This window comes from Podarcis filfolensis, assembly GCF_964270895.1.
Source record: "Podarcis filfolensis genome assembly, chromosome: 12".
Lineage (NCBI taxonomy): Eukaryota > Metazoa > Chordata > Lepidosauria > Squamata > Lacertidae > Podarcis > Podarcis filfolensis.
Genome location: NC_139614.1, coordinates 35,022,387 through 35,036,309, shown reverse-complemented (window position 1 = coordinate 35,036,309; position 13,923 = coordinate 35,022,387). Strand labels below are relative to the sequence as shown.

At 40.0% G+C, this 13,923-nt stretch overlaps 2 protein-coding genes across 4 annotated transcripts in view; both read right to left on the bottom strand.

The window, feature by feature from the left end:
- The window catches only part of SLC39A12 (solute carrier family 39 member 12), a 36,904-nt gene extending 28,191 nt beyond the window's left edge, over positions 1–8,713 (bottom strand). Inside the window, exons 1-5 of the mRNA XM_083580136.1 lie at positions 8,335–8,713; positions 4,921–5,206; positions 3,046–3,170; positions 1,618–1,685; positions 585–682 (exon numbers count right to left, since the gene is read on the bottom strand). Of these exons, the coding sequence (XP_083436262.1) occupies positions 585–682; positions 1,618–1,685; positions 3,046–3,170; positions 4,921–5,132 (503 nt within the window). The 5' untranslated portion in view covers positions 5,133–5,206; positions 8,335–8,713. The remainder of the gene's footprint in view (positions 1–584; positions 683–1,617; positions 1,686–3,045; positions 3,171–4,920; positions 5,207–8,334) is intronic.
- A 3,448-nt stretch (positions 8,714–12,161) lies between these two features.
- LOC310745935 (macrophage mannose receptor 1-like) overlaps positions 12,162–13,923 on the bottom strand; it is a 47,034-nt gene continuing 45,272 nt past the window's right edge. For all 3 annotated transcript variants that reach the window (XM_083579245.1, XM_083579246.1, XM_083579247.1), the window contains one exon: positions 12,162–13,781. In XM_083579245.1, coding sequence (XP_083435371.1) covers positions 13,552–13,781 — 230 coding nt within the window. In that variant the 3' untranslated portion in view covers positions 12,162–13,551. The remainder of the gene's footprint in view (positions 13,782–13,923) is intronic.

Here is a 13,923-nt window from a genome sequence, read left to right as displayed (position 1 = left end):
ATTTTGTTTCTTAAATTAATTAGCAGTAGCAAAAACTGCTACCATCTGTTACTAGTGACAAATAATGTTTTTTATGTAAGTGTGAAAAACAGAAGATAAAATTTAGTAACAGCATGAAATATATCACTCTTAGCAATTACTTTCTCGAAGGAAGATGCTCATGTCATTAATGAGGCAATTAAGAGAAACAGGAATAAAGTGTGTTTAGAAAAAAATGGCTCTCTCTAAAGATACTTTCAGAATTACTAGTCAACCTAGAAACTATGTAAATCTTGTTTTTTGTCTTATTCCTGCCAATTTAATCCCATAGATAAGCCAGTTTGATTTCACCCTGACTACAGTTTACCTGGTTTGAGGGTATGATTCTATGAGGGTTAAACTATAGTACAGAGAGGAGGCTCTCCAGATAATAGACTCCAATTCTCATCAGCCCCAGCCAAAGATATGAAAGCAAAGATATATTTGGAAATCTACCTGTTATATGGAGTTCATTAATACTGTTTGAAGAATGGAAAATACATTGCATAAAGAATTATGGTGAAGGTAAACGTGTTTTAGTCAGGCAGATCCCATTCAGGGCCAACCTGAGAATGGCAGCACCCTGCTGGGGAATGGTACTTTCATCAGTACCACTGATGTTCAAAAAAGCAGCTTTCCTTTCCAGAACACTTATATGTACACACTGAAAACAGAAGAAAATTGGATGAATATTTTTAATGTATTATTTATCAAGAGATTCCATTCACCAAAATGATCATAGGATGTTAAAAAGAAGAAGTAAATATACTAACATATGGTAACATTTAATTAACTTAATTGCACTGTACTGTAGTACAAATAATGATATTCAAAAGACACATGAGAGCATTTTCATAGATGGGGCTTAAAGTTGTCTCCTGACAGAGTATTTTGCAAGAAGCATTCAAATTGAACAATTAAAATGGATTAAAGTGCTGTGCTACCCTAGCACAACAAATCCAGTTGTGTGTTTGTTTGTTTTTAAAAAACCAACAAACCAGACTTATTGCTGTTAGCAAAATGACAAGGAAATGCACTTAGAAGTGTGGGGTGAATGAATGATTAGTGGAAAGGTATATAAACACCATTCAAGGAATTCAGGATGAATGCTTAATAAAGACCAGATAGTCTAATTTCTATGTAAGTGTCAGGGAACTGCCATCGGCTCAGGGGCGAGAGGGGGAAAGCCAGATGGATTACAGAGAGCCCTCAAAGATCGTGGGAAGCAGCACCTCCTCAGCAGAGGAGAGTAGCCACGCCTCCAGCGGAGAGGAGCTGCAGGGCTCGGGGGAGGCGAGGCGGTGCCAGGATACCTTGCCTGAGCAAAGTGGGGAGGAGAGAGGTCCTCAGTTACCCACGCCCTCCTTGCGCAGTAGGCGTCCGCGCAGAGAGGGGAAGCGCAGACTGGGCGTCAAAAAACTACTCTGCTGCGGAAGGTTTAAGGACCGCCCACTCTCAGATTCTGCCAGTGAATGAGGGAGCCACGGAATAGTGGTGCTCTGCATGGTGAAGGTTTTTTTGGCACTAATAACAAGGCTTTACAGCCAACTAGGGAGGCATTTGCCTGATTGCTCTCGAGCAACCCCCTGATACCCTTACAATAAGCTTTGTGCAAGAAAACCAAAATGAATGCTCAATAAATGGGTCATCTGTAGGAGTATCAGTCTCTACAATGCAAAAGTACAAACTATGTTTGTTAGAAGTAGTGATGAACACAGAGTTTAGAATTCAGAAGTACAGGAGTACAAATTCTTGCAGGTACAAATGAGTGTGGCCTCTCTACTGTTGCAACTATCTGTTGCCCTTTCAGGATGGCTACAATGAGAAAGCTTGCTAACTGCTGCAACATCCATTAAATAGTATCATTGTGGGCACTCAGACATTGGGGAAACTACATTTTTCTGGTGTTGGGGGGAGAATGAGGCTTGTAGCTATTGTTCAACAGCAACATATATTAATTCTAACAGCCAGTTTAATAATCATGCTTCTTGTTTTGTGATGATCACATGCAATCTAAAGTAACCTGCAAATTGGCCTTTAAATTGAATGTTTAATCAAGGAGAATGGGATGTTCTCCATTATATAAAAGAGTGCTATTTTACTTACTTTAGATACTGAGCAATTCACAAACTTTTTAGCATTCAGATATAAAACAGATTAACTAGCAGAGGGTTGATCCATAGAACTCTAGCCTCAGGAAAAGATATTTCGAATACATTTCCAACTACAGTATTGCTGTGGCGATTTTGCCCCATCCTGACAGACATAAAATGGATGAGGTTTTTCTGGAAAATAATGCAAGGTTTGGCCAGCATTCTAAATTTCCAGTTCATGCCCACTTTTGCCGCTGCTTTTCATTTACAGTACATACAGTTGAAAAGCTCGTTGATAAAGCTGATAAGCAAATTTCATTTTCTATGGATTTCATTGCTTTGTGTTGATTTCATGTTTCACCATATCCTTGAAGTTTGGGCAGCACTGCCCATCAAATATGTTTAGTGATTTTAATAAGTAAAAAGTGATGGTGTTAAAGAAAAAAAGGGTAATACCCTTTGTAGCTGCCATTGTACTTTGGGCATGAGTGCGTACCAGCTAGTTACAGTACAAGAATCTGCTCATCATTTTACCTGTGCTTTCCTTCAATTTACTTTTACCTGGTATTCAGATATTTTTAAATGTTTCCTTATTGATTCCACTACATCTTCAGTTTCATTCCAAGAGAAAAGTCTTCATTGCTTCTTCAACTGACCATACTAGTTAGGTAAAATTTATAATCCTGGTTCCTCTGACTAAACATTGGTGGACAGATATCTCTTTGATGAGTAATATAATAAAGAAGAAATTTTTTGGAAGACTTTTTCACTAAAATAGCCTTCTAAATCTCCTCCAGCAACTAATATCAAAGTGTCTGGTTCAAGGCACTGTGAATAAGAAAAAAACCACATAAAATTTAAAACACGGCTCAGCAGCAAATCTCAATTAATATTAGAAAGGGTACACATTACTGCCTCAGGTCTTGAATGTTACCCGCAAGTTTGGCAGGCGAGTCTGGATGAGCCAACAGAGGTATACTCCAAAAGAAAGACTCCAAGTTTTCTAATTTGTTAGCACACTCTTCATCAGTGGTTGGTGTCCATTGGGACTTAAAAGAGCTGAGGGGAAGGAGACCAACAGTAGGTGGAGCCAAAGTCAATGACTAATTCTAGTTTTGTCACCATCATGCTCCCTGCTGAGTTCTACAGGGGCAAAGCTGAGGCTGAGGAAGATGGCAGCAACTAATCATAAATAAGAAGGCAGGTTGGCTGAGAGCAGAACTACGTTGTTGGAGCAGGTTGTAGGGCTGCCATATTTCCAGATTTTTCCAGACATTATGGAGATTTCAAAGGTGAAATTAATTTATGGGGAGGAATTTCTTAGACAAGTCAACATCTTTTTAGGTGTCCTGGTTTTTACTTTTGGAAATATGGCAATCCTATCCATTTGCCCTTATGGATCAGCCTCCACTGCTCTTCATCAGAACCCTTTGCTATGCCTAGAAAGAAAAACTCTTTAAAAGAAGTTGCCTTTTATCAAGTCCTTCTAACTCAGTATTGCCCACTCTGGCTGAAAGTAGCTCTTCACGGACTCAGGCACCATTTTCTCACACCGCCTGCTCCTTGATCTTTAAATGAAAAACAAACACATAAAATTGGAACCAGGGACTTACCACATGCAAAGTATGTGCAAATGCAATTACGATTCATTGCTTCTTCATTTTCTCCCTTCCCAGAAGGGAACAATTGGTTATTACCTCTGATGAAAAATATACCATACTCAAAATGCATTTAGCAGTTTGGAGACGTTCTGTAAACAGAAGCAATTTGTTCAAGCACCTCTTAAAGTTTATCTCTGTTTGTTGGGCTGAAAATTGGTGCTGACCTCCTTCCTTTCCTTCCTCTCCTTAGACTTCACCCCAGTTACTCTTGTACCTGCTTTTTTCACCACAGCTACCACTTCCTGGCTACTACTGTTTTAGGAGCCATGGTGTTAGGTTATGATGCAGGGTTCTGGAAGTGGCATCAGTAGTGAGGTAGAAAAATTGTGTGATGAGTTCTTTCTTTATTGTTGCATTTTGGGAGTTAATATCTAATGCTTAAGCAACAGAAGAAGAATTTGCTGAAAGCTATCTGGTAAACTTCATAGCTGTGTTGGAATTTGAACGTGTGTTTCCCACCTGCTCCTCAGCCACATCCAGTGGTGCCAACTTGAATAAAATAGGAGGGGTAAGCCCCACCCTACATAATCAATCACATGATGAGGTGCATGCACTCTATTTGAATGACAATGCCCATTAACTTTGGGGGGGCCAGGCCCCTCAAATATTTTATTGGGGGAGCGAAGACCCCTTGGCCCCTAGGAGTTAGCTTCTATGGCCACACCCCTTACCACGTCAAATGCTCTAGACCGGCAGTGGGGAATTAGTTCTGGGGACCAAATGCAGCTCTTCAGAACTCTGATCTGGCCCTTGGATCTAAGATCATTTTGGTTATATATTTAGCTTTGCAGAATAAAATAGCTTAGGAAGTTCCAGAGAACCATTTTAGTGTTTGTGAATCCCTTTCTAGTGTCTATGTAAGTGTTACAGTTGAAGCAGAAACAACTAAATGGTAACAAATAAATATACACATGTACCTGAAGAATATAGTACATCTGTTGAAAACAACATGAATAAATATATAAATGAATAAATATATAAATAGCAACACAATCCTTCTTTGCTGAGATGAGAAGTGAATTACACGAAAATGCTGTGCTTACTAAGTACTCCATACAATTTTCCATTCACCACTTGACTCACTGACCAGATTACAGTCCTCTTGTATCCCCCCAATCCTTTGTGGACATAAAGTTCTCTCCAGTATTTACTTGATAATTTCTCCTGTTTGGTTCTGGTGGTGTTCACTATAGTTGTTAACTGACATGATACCTAAATCAACTTTCAGATACCTGTGGTGAGAGGCAATGCTGCCATCTTCCTTCAGTTCTTTATCAGGCTGCATTCCTGCAGTATTTGGTCCAAATATAAAAGTCAAAGATGCTATCCAAAGAATGAGACAGGTAGTCAGGAAACACATTTCCTCCCCGTAGTCTGTGTTTGCATTGGTGGTGTTGAATTCTGGTTTGCAGTTCACAGCTCTAAACTTGAAACCTGCAGAATTTATACAATAAAGGGGGGAACCCTCAATTAGAGTGGCTGCAATATGTTTGGAAGGATTTATATGCTTGGCTAAGCTGATTTGCAGCGACAAGCTGTTTCTGAACAATGTGGGGGTCTGCAGGGAAGCAGCAGGAAGCTAAGTCGACTGTGGGTAGAATGGTTCAGTAGCATTACACAGTAAAAGGGTGACTCAAATGGATCATTCCTCTCCCCCATCCCCAACAACAATAATAATAAAATCCTTGTAGTAAATTGCTCCATTCTTCATTAACCAATTTGATAATGGTAGGCTTCTGTGATAAGTTTATGAAAAGGTTTTATGTTTCCCTTTCATTGCATAATGCCAGGAGGACTAGGAAAATTCAACGAAGGTTTCATATTAGTATAAGAGCTCTGCAAGTGTACATACATACCAGTTTCCAGTCACTTCCAGTCACAACAAAGAGCTTGAACCTATGAGCCTCTGAACTAATAGAAAACAGCAGATTCTATTTTACCTGTGTTGAAGCATCTCTGCTTTGGTCTACATTTATGGGAGAATGAGGTGGTATTCTGCACTACACAGCTTCAAATTGTAGGTGTGTATTCTGGATTTGAATGTTTCTAAATGAGAGAAGGTGAAGAACACAATTCCAGCACTTTGTTGTGCTGGTTTTATATTCACAAAGGCACAGGGCTGTATTAAAAATGTGATCACCTACCCACAGACTGAGTGGTACAGTCCAGAACACCACCTCATCATAACTTCTCAGTCACTGCAGTTCTAGTGCTCTGCCCTTCCCACAAACACGCATAATACTGCAACATCCAGTTTCTTTATGTATTACATTTATGTCTCACCTTTCCTTCAATGAGCTCAAGGCAGCATACATGAAATTGCATCCCAGTTTATCTTCACAACTATCCTTAGCTTAGGCTGTGAGAAAGTTATATGCCCTAGATCATCCAATGAGCTTCATGACTGAGTGGGGATTTGAATTTGATTCTCCTTGTCATACACACTGTCAGGGGATGGACTGAAGTGGAATGGTGGGAACCGTGCCCCCCTATTCCAGCACCTTCCCTAGAAGAGGAGGATAGTATCGATTTAGAACAGTGGTTTGCAGAAGGTTCAGAGGCTACAGAGGGGAGAAGCTGGGAAATATTGGGGAGTAGCAGGAAGAAGAAGCACCAGGGGAGAGACAGCTAATAGACTCAGTGTCTCTTGAAAGCATTCCTGAGCCCCACTCTCCCGGATCAAGGTGTGCCTTGAGGGTGGTAAAACAGAAAACACAAAGGCAGAAAGCACAGGTCAGTCAGCGCAGGGGTGACGTAGAATAGGGGAAACTGATGTGGTGGAACTTTACTTGGAGCAATGCCATTTACTAAGAGAGACCGCATTCTTTAGTCTCTCTCTTTGAATATTGAATAAACTACCTGGTAAGAACTCTTTTTGTATTTCCACTTCTTGGCATCCCACTGTAAAAGGGATAGGATTCCCTGAAGCCTTGACACTAACCACTACAACACACACTGGATTCACATTGGATTTAAGATTATCTTTATTGGCCTCAGAACCAAAGACAAAGTGAAGACAGTTGTCATGTTGTTTTCATCAAAATAGAACCTGTACAAACACTTGTACAACACTTATTTAAGATAGTATGTCATTGCACGTTTGTAGAATGTCATTGCCTCCTCATTTTTTAAAAAAATCAGTTAGTCTCTACACATCTATAGACAGAAGACGAGTTTCCATGTAAGAGGACCAACAAGTATGATTTTCAGACGAGGTTGACTCCACAGTTCTTATTTAGCAGTTAAGCCATAGAGCATGACATCATTTTTAAAATTCATTTATTGTTTGTACCTACATACCCACTGCCAAAAACAGACACAAATACTTTTAAAATGTGAGGAAACACCTGCTTCTAGTTGCATGCAGTTTTCCTCCCTGCAGAAAAAAAACCCCACACCAGTGAACTTTTCATTATCCAAAACCATTCTTTCTCTAAATTTAAAGAACAAAGAATTCTGTGGCACCTAACAGACTAAGAAATTTATTAAGACGTAAGCTTTTAAGGGCCACAGTCCATTTCATCAGATGCCTGAAATGTAATCCTGAATTAGCAAGCTTGCATACACATGGTGGTGGAAGTGAAGAATGTAAAACAGTGAGATTAGAGGGAAATGAAATGTAAAGAGAGATAAAAAGCAGACTAACATCACATTTTGCTTAAAGTTATTAATGAACCTGAACCTGAAAAGAACCTTGCAAATATGTAATTTTATCAAAACATGCTTAGAAATGTATGAAGATTCGCTTGTGCCCATGCCAGGAAACTCCTATAGACATACAATTTATTCTATATCTAATTCCAGATACTGCAAAGGACATCGCTTTTTTCTGGGAGGACGTAGGGGGAAGTATACCCCTAAACATTTTGTGAATCTAAGTTTGGCCTCATTGAGGGGCAGTATTTAAGTATGAGTAGGAAAATGACAGTACCCCTAAACATTTTTTAGGGGAAAAAAGCACTGGCAAAGGACATCGCTCATAAAATGTCCTTCATCCCAATACAATATACCTTCTGTATCAAAAGACAAACTTTTGCTTTGAAATAGGAAGTTTGGCCTACTGTAGCCAACAACAACAACAACAACAACAACAACAACAACAACAACAACAATTTATTATTTATACCCTGCCCATGTGGCTGGGTTTCCCCAGCCACTCTAGGTGGCTTCCAACAAAAAATTAAAATACAGTGGTCTGTTAAACATTAAAAGCGTCCCTAAACAAACACAGCAATGTATGCATGCATCCCTTTACTGGAAGCATCCTCCATACAGCATTCATGCCTGTTATACACAACATCAGACCTGATTTACTGTAAAAGAATGTAGGTTTCATTGCGAAATAAAGCAGTGCTAAGAAGCTATAAAAGTAGAAGCAGCTAATAATGCCTGCCAAAACAGTGCCTGGCGTACAGTCTGATGGGAAATTAACAACTGTGTGGATGTTGAAGAAGGGCTTTTGATGATTAAAAATAGTTTTAGTTTTAGGGTGGCACCGGGAAAGGATTTAAAACTGAAAAAATGTTAGAAGGAAACCCCCATCTTGAATTTTCTCCTCTTACCTTTGCTCTGGGGGATAAAAGGGAGGACTGTGTATCTTTAGCTTTGTGGCCTTTTGAATCCCTCAAAGTATTAAGCTGCTGGGAAGCCCAGTGTTTTTTAAATTCCTTGGCTCTGCTCTGCAAGCCAGAGAGGATTAGTTTATTCCTGCTTTGAAAAGTTTCTGGTTGCTATGGAGAGAGTTGTACTTAAGGTAACAAGGGAGGTGGATAGACATTTTGTACAAGTTCTTCCTGGCAGGTTTCAGAAAGTACATTGTAAAATATAGCTAACTATTTTAAGTGTATATTTTATGCAACTATATCCTAGTTAGATACATATCTGAAGAACAATTTATCCATTAAAAATTATAAAGTAATCAAGAAGCACTTCTATCTTTTAAATGATATTTTCCTGCAAAAGAAAAAAAAAGTATTGAAAATGTAAATGCTTTCTATTTCATTCACAGAATATCTAGATTCCAGGCCCTCCTCCACTCCTTGAAGTAAGAATAACTTAAGAAAGAAACCTCTATATCCATTTTTATTATTTGGGCTCCTTCCAGGCAACCCATTTACCGGTAGCAAACATTCATCCTGATTTGTTTTTCAGGGAGAGTAGATGACATTGGCTATTTATCAAACATTCGTTCTGATTTGCTTGCAGGGAGGTTAGATGATGTTGGGTCAATGCCAATGTTATCCCACTCTTCCCAGTACATTCCTTCTTGCAAAAAGTCTCCCATCTTTTTGGGGAAGTGGGTTGTTCTGTCATACATTCAAATCAATATCTCCTGCCTGAGTGGTTCTGTGTTGTCTTTCTGCTTTCTGTTATCCTGACTGTGTGTTTTGCTTTTGTAACTGGATGCAGTCTTATGAGCTGAAGTTTTTGAATCTTACTGGGGATCCAGAAAGATCCTGTACGCTTTTGAACCTCAGTAAACTATTACTGAAGAATTCTACTGCCTGAGTGTATATATTTTATTTTGAACTTTGCACGGGAGTTGAACCCCACACATCTGCTACTCTGCTACCTTCTGCCCATGTTCTGGAGTTGCTGTATTTAGGCATGGAGACAGGGGGGGTGCTGGAATCTAAATGGAAGCATTGCAGACAAGGGCATGCTCTGTGGCTCACTTGGATTCTTATTCTCTGCTCACTGCTGGAGATAGAGCCAAGTAATGGCTAACTTGTATATTTAAAAAAAAAGGGGGGGTAACAACCATTCGTGTTTCTATGTCCCAGCAGCCCTTGATACAGTCTGAAATCTATTTTGCACCCTAGCACAATATACTGTAATTTAATTCAGTCTACATAAAACTTCCCATGTTCCACCTCAAGATAGTTAGATTATGTAGAATTCCAGGCATTTCCATAATCTCCCTTCTCCCCTCCATTAATGTAATGGTTTTGCTTTACATGTAACATGACTTTGTGATATATTAGTCAGCCCTAATAAAGGCTGCTGGATTCCCCCCCCACACACACACATTGGACCAATCACATGGTTGCCTGAAATTTTTCTAAGCATGACTGCATAGTTTAGTCAAGACAGCCAGTGCTATGTAATGCATAAGAATTCCCTAAATGCAAATATAATCAGAGGGATGCACTCCATTAAAGTCATGCATATGACTGTTAGCCAGCATTTGGATCGCTGAATCCACAGGTAAGGGCATCTATCTCTCATTAGCTCACAACAAGGATTACTTTTGCCAGGGAATGGATGGTGGGAGTGCAACCCTATTGATTTTCCTGGACATTTCAGCAGCTTTTAATACCAACTGTCAAGTTCTTCTGGATCAGCTGTCTGAATTGGGACTGAGGCGGGGGAGCACAGTGTTATGGTGGCTCTAGTCCTTCCTGGAGAATCATTTTCAGAAGGTGCTGTTGGCAGATTTCCGTTCCATGTCTATGGACTGCCTCAGGGTTCTATTCTGCCTCCTATTCTTCTGGAGATCTGAAGTATCAGCAGTGTGAAGATGACACATATCTCTACCTCTGTCTATGTCTGCTGGTCCCAGAGAGGCTGCTGGACTTCTGAATTGATGTCTGGAGGTTGTACTGGGTAAACAACCTGAAATGTAATTCCACACATCATATTTTGACTCCCTTCCCCCCTTTAATTTTAAAGGTGTGGCTTATTTGCAGGTGCGGCTTATAGTCGGGCTAATACAGTAAACACCATGAGTTAGATTTAGATTTGCTGTGATTCAGTTGATGCTCTCACTGGAGCAAGAGTGAAGGTGATCTTCACAAATACTTCCTTAGCTCTACATGGGAAAACAGGAATTGGAGGAACTCAGGTGAAGTCTGAAGTCTAAGTGGAAGCATAAACAATGTTGCTTCTTCCACCATTCCACACACTGTTGGCAGAACATTGCTATGAACAAGGGCCCCAGATTTCTGTATTGCACAGTTATTTCCATCACTGTCAGCAGCTGAACAACATGGGGATGTTAATAAGCTTTATCATACTCACTTCTTGGCTAATAGCAGAAACAACTCTATATGTGCCAGCAGTTCAGCATAAGAGTTTAGTTTTATTTACACAGCAGTGTGGGATATTATATTTTAATGATGCCCTCTTGGTAATGTGCAGATTTCTGATAGAGGACCACAATTTACTGAGCAACAGCCACTACTGAACCGGTGAACTACTTATCTTGACAAACTTAGTAAATGAGCTTTGAGCTACCTTACTAAGCACAGCAATTGTGAGGAATAAAGGATGAAACCTGCACACTTCAGATTTCCCCTATGCTATCAGTGTGCCGTGTGCATATATTCTGTAATTAGATCCATGGGGTGCATTTTTTATGAAATAATCTTACTCTCTGCACAAAATGAAGTGGTGGAGGAGTACATGTGGCAAGTCTGCCAATGCAGAAATGATGACATAAATAATACCCACATTTCAGAGTAATAAGAGAAGTACCATGCGCCAGTGTAAACGTGTAGAACTAGATCAGACAATACTTCTCCCCTAACCTAAGCCATCAGGTGGTCTTCCCATGGAGACATATTGAATTTGGTGGATTCCTGAATGTTCTGGGGAATTTTGCAGGATATAGTCAGATTTTTTTAAAAAATAAAAAAATATTTGCACTGTTGTGCTGTAGAGATCCTGGCAGCTAACAGCATCCATATCAAAAGTTCCTTTTGGTGAAATGTCGTTGTAATGGCTTTAGGGGTTGCTTGTGCGTAAGTTACCGCCGCTCTGGGCTAGGTTGCCTGGTTAAACCGTTTCTCGCTGGACAGCCATCCACTCCGTGGCTGTTCAGTCGCTGGCAGAATCTGTCAGTGGGCGTTTCTTGAACCTCTTCCAGCAAAGAAGTTCTTTGACGCCAAGTCGCCGCCTACTTTCCCTGCGCGGAAGTCTTCTGCGCAGGGTGGGTGTGGGCAGCGGAGGACCTGTGCTCTCCTCGCTGGTCTCCTGCGAAGAGTCCTGGAGCCTCCTCTCTGCTTCCCCCATCGGCCCCCCTCTATCCCTGGTGTTGCGCTGATTTTCTTCCCCAGCTGGAGACCTGCCTCTCTCCCTGCTTGGCCCCTCCCCAGCATCGCTGTGGAGCCTCGCCTCCTCCGCTAGTTCCGATGGCAGTTCCCTGACAGTCGTCATAGAATCTGTCCACATATTTAGTAGGATAACTGAAGAGAAATGTGAATGTGTGTTTTAATAATTTCCGATCTCTCTTGATGAATTTGATTCCAGAATAAACCATTTTCACCTGAGAGAGGGGAAAAGTCCCCATCACCTTTCCCAGCAGTTTGTTGCTGTGTTGTAATAATATTTGAATGGGTGTGTGATGCTACCAGTGTAGAATTTTTAAGGAACATGTTGCAGATACTGATTTGTATGGTTTAATTTTTATTTATTTAGTTAGTTAGATTTGTATATCACCTTTCATCCAAAGATCACAGAGGGGTTCACAACTTAAAAATACAAAATGAGAGCACAAAATAGTTAATATAACAAAAACAAACAAACCCCCACAACACATTTAAAAGGCCCTAGAATGTTAATCAGTCAAAGTCCGGGTTGAAGCAAAATGTTTTTGCCCAATGCCTAAAAATATGTAATGAAGTGTAGTTGGGCCAAGATTGGTGTAATATGCTCAAACCATCTTGCCTTGGTGAACAGCCTGGCTGCCGAATTTTGTACCAGCTAAAGTTTCCAAACTGTCTTCAGAAGCAACCCCACATATAACATGTGGCAATAATCTAACATAGAGGGTACCAGAGCATAGCCAACAGAATTTAGGCTAACCTGTCAAGATAGGAGAATAGCTGGGCCACTGAGGTCGCCACTGCAATTTTCAATGGAAACAACAACAAAACCCCAATTTTAAAAACACACAACTTTAAAAGCAGTTAAAAACAATTTAAAACATTTTAGACGATCGGGGCAATAATAATACCAACAAAACCTACTAAACGATACCCTAACCCAAAGGCATGCCCTCTAACAAGACACTCTATAGGCAGAAACAGTCTTAGGTAAGAAAATGCATTTACAACTAGGTGCTATGTATGCAGTTACTCTTTCTTACTTAGCACCTGGGCTGCACATATGGAAGCCTATTTTCATACTGATGATTGGCACTTCTGGAGGAGAAGTGCAAGGGTGGACACAAAGAAACATTTCACTATCATATTTAAGAAAACAAATAAAACCATGCCATTTTAAGCCATAAGCAGAAATGCCACCAAACAAGCAAAGGCTAGACATACAATGCAATCAGAAATAGGCCTATCTATGGATACAAAATTAGGTACTGAATCAGAACCTGGGCTGCACATATTGAATCCTTTAAAAAGAACAAAAAGCATCTTGATTATTATCTTTTCTGGAAGAGTGGAAGAGGGTGAGATACACCCCTTGCTCTTTCTACAACACTGGACAAGTGGGGTTTTTTTTTCATGCATGGCAAAAATATTGTGCAGTACCTTGGTTGCCAAAGGATAACGACGACACAATCCTTAATTTTTCAAGTCAAGTAATATTTAATTTGAACATATTTTGTGAATATGTTTTCACTAAATAATAATTATGCATTCAGAGAATTCCACATAATAAGCATGATCATAGAAAGTACCCTTGCATATTAAGGCTTAAACCATTCCCAACAATGGTTACTTCTCGGAAATGAATGAATAAACAGTGCAATCCTATACCTGTCAATTCAGAAGCAACTCCTATTGAGCTCTCTGGGACTTACTCACAGGTAAGTGCATATAGCATTACATTCCTTTGTCCTCCACGTGCACTTCTGACTCATTATTCTGAATAAGAATCCTATTGTCATGATACAAAGCGTTGTCAAAGCTACCAGTAGTTTGTTGTTGTCGAAATCTTCTTCTGTAGACAATATAAATTGCAGTGCCTGCACCAATGAGGATGAGGATGAAGAACACTGGGAAAACCACCTTTATAACTCGGCCACGTTCTGATGCAGAACTATCTTCTTGCTCTGCCAATGGGGGAAAATGTAATATATATATAAAATATAATAGACAACACTGAATACTATATACTATGGCAAACCAGTGACAACCCCCTTGTAAGAACAGGAGGGATGTCTGGGTGGTATTTTCTGCACATAAGCATAGTGT